The sequence below is a fragment of the Peromyscus leucopus genome, chromosome X, assembly GCF_004664715.2.
Source record: "Peromyscus leucopus breed LL Stock chromosome X, UCI_PerLeu_2.1, whole genome shotgun sequence".
In the NCBI taxonomy this organism is placed as follows: domain Eukaryota; kingdom Metazoa; phylum Chordata; class Mammalia; order Rodentia; family Cricetidae; genus Peromyscus; species Peromyscus leucopus.
The window spans coordinates 105,702,064-105,711,514 of record NC_051083.1 but is presented as its reverse complement, the minus strand read 5'-3'; the positions used below and the strand labels follow the sequence as shown (position 1 = coordinate 105,711,514).

General features: G+C 39.9%; 1 protein-coding gene across 1 annotated transcript; it reads left to right on the top strand.

Moving 5' to 3' along the window:
* Nucleotides 1–4,577: 4,577 nt before the first annotated feature.
* On the top strand, nt 4,578–6,365 carry LOC114709740 (eukaryotic translation initiation factor 2 subunit 3, X-linked). The gene has a single exon (XM_028893708.2). It carries the CDS (start codon nt 4,603–4,605, stop codon nt 6,019–6,021), a length of 1,419 nt encoding a protein of 472 aa, XP_028749541.1. The 5' UTR covers nt 4,578–4,602; the 3' UTR covers nt 6,022–6,365.
* Nucleotides 6,366–9,451: the final 3,086 nt, after the last annotated feature.

The window sequence follows — 9,451 nt, the reverse complement described above, 5'->3', positions numbered from 1 at the left end:
AGGTGAAGAATACCAACTCAAAGGCACAGAAAATATATTCAACAAAATTATAGAAGAAAACTTTCCCAACTTAAAGAAGGAAATGCCTATGAAGATACAAGAAGCCTATAGAACACCAAACAGACTAGACCCCCAAAAAAAGTACCCTCGACACATAATAATTAAACAACTAAATGTACAGAATAAAGAAAAAATATTAAGAGCAGCCAAGGAAAAAGGCCAAGTGACCTATAAAGGTAAACCCATCAGAATAACACCCGGTTTCTCAATGGAGACTTTGAAAGCCAGAAGGACCTGGACAGATGTAATGCAGACACTAAGAGACCATGGATGTCAGCCCAGACTAATATACCCAGCAAAACTCTCAATCATCATAGACGGAAGGAACAAGACATTCGAACACAAAGCCAGATTTAAACAATACCTATCCACAAACCCAGCCCTACAGAAAGCACTAGAAGGAAAATTCCAACCGAAGGAAGTCAGATACACACTCAAAAACACAGGCAATAGATAAAGCCACAACAGTAAACCCCAAAGAAGGGAAGTACACACACACTACCACCAAAAATAACAGGGATGAACAATCACTGGTCACTAATATCCCTTAATATCAACGGACTTAATTCACCTATAAAAAGACATAGACTTACAGAATGGATACGAAAGCAGAACCCAACTTTCTGCTGCATACAAGAAACACATCTCAAATTCAAAGACAGACACTACCTAAGAATAAAAGGCTGGGAAAAGACTTTCCAATCAAATGGTCTTAAGAAACAAGCAAGGGTAGCCATCCTGATATCCAACAAAATAGACTTCAAACTAAAATCAATCAAAAGAGATAAAGAAGGACATTACATATTCATCACAGGAAAGATCCACCAAGATGAAGTTTCAATTCTGAACATTTATGCCCCAAACACAAGGGCACCCACATATGTAAAAGAAACATTACTAAAGCTTAAACCACATATAAAACTCCACACATTAATAGTGGGAGATCTCAACACTCCACTTTCACCACTGGACAGATCTCCCAAATCGAAACTTAACAGAGAAATAAAGGACTTAACTGATATCATGACCCAATTGGACCTAATAGATATCTACAGAACATTCCATCCTAACAAGAAAGAATATACATTCTTCTCAGCACCCCATGGAACTTTCTCTAAAATCGACCACATACTTGGCCACAAAGCAAATCTCAACAGATACAAAACAATTAGAATAACCTCCTGTGTTCTATCAGACCACCATGGTTTAAAGTTAGATTTCAACAACAACAAAAACTACAGAAAACCTACAATCTCATGGAAACTGAATAATGCTCAACTAAATCACCAATGGGTTAAGGAAGAAATAAAGAAAGAAATTAAAGACTTCCTAGAGATCAATGAAAATGAAGACACCACATACCCAAACTTATGGGACACTATGAAAGCAGGGTAAGAGGGAAATTCATAGCATTAAATGCCCACATAAAGAAGTTGGAGAAATCTCAGACTAGTGACTTAACAGCACACCTGAAAGCTCTAGAACAAGAAGAAGCAAAGTCTCCCAGGAAGAATAGATGCCAGGAAATTATCAAAGTGAGAGGTGAAATTAATAAATTAGAAACTAAGAGAATAATACAAAAAATTAATGAAACAAAGAGTTGGTTCTTTGAGAAAATCAACAAGATAGACAAGCCCTTATCCAAACTAACCAAAAGACAGAGAGAGAGAATCCAAATCAACAAAATCAGAAATGAAAAGGGGGACATAACAACAGATATTGAGGAAATCCAGAGAATTATAAGGTCATATTTCAAAAACCTCTACTCCACAAAACTGGAAAACCTAAAAGAAATGGACATTTTTCTGGATAAGTACCACATACCTAAGTTAAATCAAGACCAGATAAACTATTTAAATAGCCCAATAACCCCTAAGGAAATAGAAACAGTCATTAAAAGTCTCCCAACCAAAAAAAGCCCAGGACCAGATGGTTTCAGCGCAGAATTCTACCAGATCTTCAAAGAAGAGTTAATACCAATACTCTCTAAATTGTTCCACATAATAGAAACAGAAGGAACATTACCAAACTCCTTTTATGAGGCTACAATTACCCTGATTCCTAAACCAAACAAGGATACAACAAAGAAAGAGAACTACAGACCGATCTCCCTCATGAACATTGATGCAAAAATACTCAATAAAATATTGGCAAACAGACTCCAAGAACACATCAGAACAATTATCCACCATGATCAAGTAGGCTTCATCCCAGGGATGCAAGGGTGGTTCAACATACGAAAGTCCATCAACGTAATACACCATATAAACAATCTCAAAGAAAAAAACCACATGATCATCTCACTAGATGCAGAAAAGGCATTTGACAAAATCCAACACCCCTTCATGATAAAAGTCTTGGAGCGATCAGGAATACGGGGAACATACCTAAACATAATAAAGGCAATATATAGCAAACCAACAGCCAACATCAAATTAAATGGAGAGAAACTCAAAGCAATTCCTCTAAAATCAGGAACGAGGCAAGGCTGTCCGCTCTCCCCATACTTATTAAATATAGTACTTGAAGTTCTAGCCAGAGCAATAAGATAACATAAGGAGATTAAGGGGATACAAATTGGAAAGAAAGAAGTCAAGCTTTCCCTATTTGCAGATGACATGATAGTATACTTGAGTGACCCCAAAGATTCCACCCAGGAATGGATAAAGCTTATAAACACCTTCAGCAACTTAGCAGGATACAAGATCAACTCAAAAAAATCAGTAGCCCTCCTATATACAATGGACAAAGAAGTTGAGAAGGAAATCAGAGATACCTCACCCTTTACAATAGCCACAAATGACATACAATACCTTGGGGTAACACTAACCAAGCAAGTGAAGGACCTATATGACAAGAACTTTAAGTCCCTGAAAAAAGAAATTGAAGAAGATGTCAGAAAATGGAAAGATCTCCCATGCTCATGGATAGGCAGGGTTAACATAATAAAAATGGCAATCTTACCAAAAGCAATCTACAGATTCAATGCAATCCCCATCAAAATACCAACACAATTCTTCACAGACCTGGAAAGAATAATACTCAACTTCATATGGAAAAACAAAAAACCCAGGATAGCTAAAAGAAACCTGTACAATAAAACAACTTCTGGAGGCATCTCAATCCCTGACTTTAAGCTCTACTATAGAGCTACAGTAATAAAAACAGCTTGGTATTGGCATAAAAACGGACATGTGGACCAATGGAATCGAATTGAAGACCCTGACATTAACTCACACACCTATGGACATATAATTTTTGACAAAGAAGCCAAAAGTGTACAATTGGAAAAAAGAAAGCATCTTCAACAAATGGTGCTGGCATAACTGGATATCAACGTGTAGAAGGCTGCAAATAGATCCATATCTGTCACCGTGAACAAAACTTAAGTCCAAGTGGATCAAGGACCTCAACATAAATCCAGCTACTCTAAACCTGCTAGAAGAGAAAGTAGGAAGTAGTCTTGAATGCATTGGCATAGGAGATCACTTCCTAAATATAACACCAGTAGCGCAGACACTGAGACAAACAATCAATCAATGGGACCTCTTGAAACTGAGAAGCTTTGTAGAGCAAAGGATACAGTCAACAAGGCAAAGCGACAGCCTACAGAATGGGAAAAGATCTTCACCAACCCCACAGGTGACAGAGGACTGATATCCAGAATATATAAGGAACTCAAGAAATTAGACATCAAAACAACCAACAGTCCAATTGAGAAATGGGCTTTAGAACTAAACAGAGAATTCTCAACAGAGGAAACCCAAATGGCTGAAAGACATTTAAGGAATTGCTCAACATCCCTAATAATCAGGGAAATGCAAATCAAAACAACTCTGAGATAACACCTTACACCTGTCAGAATGCCTGAGATCAAAAACACTGAAGACACTTTATGCTGGAGAGGTTGTGGAACTAGGGGAACTCTCCTCCACTGCTGGTGGGAATGCAAGCTTGTACAACCACTTTGCAAATCAATATGGCGCTTTCTTATAAAATTGGGAATCAATCTCCCCCAAGATCCAGCTATACCACTTTTGGGCATATACCCAAGAAATGCTCAATCATACCACAAGAGCACTTGCTCAGCTATGTTCATATCAGCATTGTTTGTAATAGCCAAAACCTGGAAACAACCTAGATGCCCTTCAACTGAAGAATGGATAAATAAATTGTGGCACATATACACAATGGAATACTACTCAGCAGAGAAAAACAATGACATCATACGGTTTGCAGACAAATGGATCGATCTAGAAAAAATCATCCTGAGTGAGGTGACCCAGACTCAGAAAGACAAATATGGTATGTACTCACTCATAGGAAGATGCTAAATGTGGAACAAGGATGACTGGACTGCTACTCACATCACCAGTGAGGCTACCTGGAAAACGAGACCCCAAAAAAACACGGAGAAATGGATGAGATCTACATGAACAACCTGGTCATGAGTGGGAACAATGAAGGGCAATGGTCGAGGGAAAGAGAGTAGGAGATCCTAGCTGGATCAAGAAAACAGAGGGGCTTTCCTCTCTGAGCAAGATGGCTGGGGGTGAGGTTGGAGTGACTCTCGGTCAGCCACATCTTTCCCGACAGGATCTCGCCACATTGGATGTCACCAAGTTGACACCACTTTCACATGAAGTTATCAGCAGACAAGCTACAATTAATATTGGTACAATTGGTCATGTAGCTCATGGGAAGTCCACTGTGGTAAAGGCTATTTCTGGAGTTCACACCGTCAGATTCAAAAATGAACTAGAAAGAAATATTACCATCAAGCTTGGATATGCTAATGCTAAGATTTATAAACTTGATGACCCAAGTTGTCCTAGACCAGAATGTTACAGGTCATGCGGAAGTAGTACACCAGATGAGTTTCCTACAGACATTCCAGGGACCAAAGGGAACTTCAAACTAGTCAGGCACGTTTCCTTTGTTGACTGTCCTGGCCATGATATTTTGATGGCTACGATGCTGAACGGCGCAGCAGTGATGGACGCAGCTCTTCTGTTGATAGCTGGTAATGAATCATGTCCTCAGCCTCAGACTTCTGAACACCTGGCTGCCATAGAAATCATGAAACTCAAGCATATTTTGATCTTACAAAATAAAATTGATCTGGTAAAAGAAAGTCAGGCTAAGGAACAATATGAGCAGATTCTTGCATTTGTACAAGGAACAGTAGCAGAAGGAGCACCAATTATTCCAATTTCTGCTCAGCTGAAATATAATATTGAAGTTGTCTGTGAGTACATAGTGAAGAAAATACCAGTGCCCCCAAGAGACTTTACTTCAGAACCCCGTCTCATTGTTATCAGGTCATTTGATGTCAACAAACCTGGCTGTGAAGTTGATGACCTTAAGGGAGGTGTAGCTGGTGGTAGTATTCTAAAAGGAGTGTTAAAGGTAGGCCAGGAGATAGAAGTGAGACCTGGTATTGTTTCCAAAGATAGTGAAGGAAAACTCATGTGTAAACCAATCTTTTCCAAAATTGTATCACTTTTTGCGGAACATAATGATCTTCAGTATGCTGCCCCAGGTGGCCTCATTGGAGTTGGCACAAAGATTGACCCCACTTTGTGCAGAGCTGACAGAATGGTGGGACAAGTGCTTGGTGCAGTTGGAGCTTTGCCTGAAATATTCACAGAACTGGAAATTTCCTATTTCCTGCTTAGACGTCTTCTGGGCGTCCGAACTGAAGGAGACAAGAAAGCAGCAAAGGTCCAAAAGCTGTCTAAGAATGAAGTGCTTATGGTCAACATAGGATCCCTGTCAACGGGAGGAAGAGTCAGTGCCGTCAAGGCTGATTTGGGCAAGATTGTTTTGACTAATCCTGTGTGCACAGAAGTAGGAGAAAAAATTGCCCTTAGCCGAAGAGTTGAGAAACATTGGCGTTTAATTGGTTGGGGTCAGATAAGAAGAGGAGTGACCATTAAGCCAACTGTAGATGATGACTGAAGAATCCAAGTTAAACAATGCCTTGGGATGGAATTGGGATTTCTTTTAATGTCTAGGGGTATATTTTCAAAGCAATACTAGGGAATTAATTTCGTAGCTCATTACCTTAGTAGTAGCTGTAAGAATATTCTCATTTTGGTGATGAATTTAACCTCAACTTCTAATATAGGGCCTACAAGTAAATGTTAAAGTACATACTATATTGGGTTAAATCTACATTTTAGCAGAAGTTAAACATTCCAAAATGATGTCTGATTTGTCAATGAGTGAAAGTTTGAAGTGAAACTTCACTACAACCAGCCTTTGCTATAGCACACATATCATGAACCTCTCTAAAATGAAAATGGTCTCTTTTTTCATGTTTTCATCTGTGAGTGGCTCCATGGTGAAGGACAGTTGTTGCTGTCAAAACGCAAGGGCCCACACTTTCCGTGACCCACTCCCTTTATTTGGTCTTCTGTTATCTGAAATTGGAAGGGAAGACCAGTGAGCTCAAATGAGCGAGGCTCTTAGAAATTGAGTGCTCAGTCCCTTGCCACAGGTGACCCTTTGCTCTTAGCTTTTTCCGGGATGGGACCAGGACAATCCAGCACCAGAAGGTCTCGCCCTCTTCCAGTGCCCTGAGACTGTGTCTTTCTTATTTACGCCTAAAAATCTCAGTCTTCCCTCACCGACAAATAGTATTATAACGATGGATGATAAATGATAGTTGACAAAGTTCTGTCCAGGTTGTGTTTTCCGGGGTCTTTGTTTTAGTAACAGAGTCTCCTGCATGATGAACAAGCACCCTACTGCTGACTACTGCCCCTAGCTGTAGTAGTTGGTAGGATTATGGTGTAAATTATGCTATTAGTAATCTTTGAGCCTTAGAAGAGATAAAGACTGTTCAAAAGCAGAGTGTGTTGGTTCTAAGTCTATCCCCCACGTGCCTGCAATTTTCCTGTGCTGTGCTTTTGAATTAATCGTGATTTTGCTTAATTAGATGTTCTGTTAGAGCAGTGATTTCCAACTCTAGCTGTCATGAGAATTGCTGGGGAATTAAAAAAAAAAAAGGCCAGGCAGTGGTAGTGGTGGTAGTGCATAACTTTAATCCCAGCACTATGGAGGCAGAGGCAGCTAGCCTGGTCTACAGAGTGAGTTCCAAGACGGCCAGGGCTACACAGAGAAACCCTGTCTCTAAAAACTTGGCGGGGAGCAACTCCCCAGTGTTGAGAACGGAGTTTAAGGGGTTGAGAAATACACATACTGAATGTCACTGGCTTTTGGTAGTTTGATATTTGATACTCTTGTTTGCTTTTCTTTTGATTTGCATAAAAATGGGATTTAATTCCACAATTACTGTGTTGTGATCTTTTGCATACTGAAGCTGCCTTATAGAGGTGTAGGACTGTGGCTGTGAGTTTTTAAGAGTTTTGAGGAAACTGTTGACGTTACGTATTTGATTGACTCTGAAGGGTTGTATTGTAGCATGAAGAACACATTTAAATAAAACAAGGTTCTGAGTCAAGCATTAAAAAAAAAAAAAGAAAACAGAGGGAGAACAAGAAATAGGAGACCATGTTAAATGAAGACCACATGAGAAGGGGAGGAAGCAGAGAGCTAGGGAGGCCCACGGAGATCCACAAAGATACCCCCACAAAAGAATGCTGGCAATGGTCGAGAGACGGCAGGAACTGACCTACTCTGGTGATGGGATGGCCAGACACCCTGTTAGTTGTGCCATAAACCCCATCCAAGGAAGGTCTGAGGAATCTGGATGCAGACATCCACGGCTAGGCCCCGGGTGGAGCATTGGGATTCTAATTAGTGAGAAAGAAGAGGGTATATATGAGCGAGAATTGTTGAAGCCAAGGTTGGATAAAGCACAGGGACAAATAACCAAATGAATGGAAGCACAGGATCTATGAACCAAGGGCTGAGGGGCCCCCAACTGGATCAGGCCCCCTGAACGGGTGAGACAGTCATTTGGCTTGATCTGTTTGGGAGGCAGCTGTGTGTTGGTGCCAGGTCCTGGACTCGTTGCATGAGTTGGCTGTTTGAATCCTGGGACCTATGCAGGGACACTTGGATCGGTCTGGGAGGGGGGGGACTGGACCTGGCTGGACTGAGTCTACCAGGTCGATCCCGGTCCTCGGGGGAGACCTTGATCTGGAGGAGGTGGGAATGAGGGGTTGGGTGGGGGGAGGGGGAAGGGGGCGAGAGTGGGAGAACAGGGGAATCTATGGCTATTATGTTGAACTAAATGATGTTGTAAAATAAATTTACTAAATAAAAATTAAAAAAAAGAGAAGCTACACCCAAATTTCCAAATATTCCAAGCTGGCTTTGAAGATGGAATTGGTTCACTCCCTCTCTAAACCCAGGCATATTGCTAAAAAAAATAAATAAATAAAAAGTTAAGAGATTAAGAGATTTTTGTGTTCCAAATCAGAAGAGCCCTCTGGTGTGGGACAGAGAAAAACCAATATTTTTATTTAAATCAGGTTGATTATAAATACAATCTCTTTCTAAAGAAGAAAAGGGGATATGATATAGATATGATAGGATAAAAGGGTAAATTGTTGAACAAATTAAAAGAGCAACAACTTGTTTAAAATGTTTTACATTGGTATAGATTTTAGTTTATTGATACAAACTTAATTTTCTTAGACTGTGTGCCTATTTCTACTCTTGTTTAAGGTGTTATGTTTGTACAGCTCATTTAAAATTGTAATGGATAATTAAAAAATAGATTAATAATTAGTCATCTATGATAATCATACTCGTAGCCATGTTAGTTAAGTCTTCTAGGTATACATAGATATATTTCAGATAGATAGGTAATCTTCAAATAGTTCAAAGACCCATAGAATATGGCATTTAAAATATTTTAAAAATTTAGACTTTCTGGACAGTGAGACATGTCTGTTCCTGGCAGCACTGATTTACTTCATAGAGGAGGTTGGGCATCGAAGACACTCCATAAGGAGTTTATCTTCACCTTGGCAAAAATAGCCATTTGGGCAAGAAACTGTTCTTGCCTGGACTGCTTGATCAACTGGACATGCAAGACCCATAGAAAGGTGACCACTGAACTTTGTTTGGGGAAATGGTCCTTCAGGTTCCTGCTTTGCAGAGGAAACTGACAGACATTCTACAGGACATTGGAAAAAGTAACCAAGAGACTCTAGCCCTGTGGGCTGAAGACAGATGCCCCAACTTTACAAAGTAACATTAGGTGACTGTCCAGGCTGCCAGCTGTCTCTGTCTACCCTGCAAGACTCCCAAAAGTTGCTTGCATCCATCTCCCGTTTCTCAGGAAATATTATATCCTTCTGAGGTCTTTGATGTAGTTGAAGCTAAATACTTACAATTTTCCTTAGTTATGATAAAAGGTAAGTTAGATATAAAACCTAAGACTCACAAATATAAGATAGATAGGATATCTTCT

Bases quoted from the DNA above. Each gene is read 5' to 3' on its own strand.
- LOC114709740 (XM_028893708.2), top strand. From the start codon at position 4,603: ATGGCTGGGGGTGAGGTTGGAGTGACTCTCGGTCAGCCACATCTTTCC.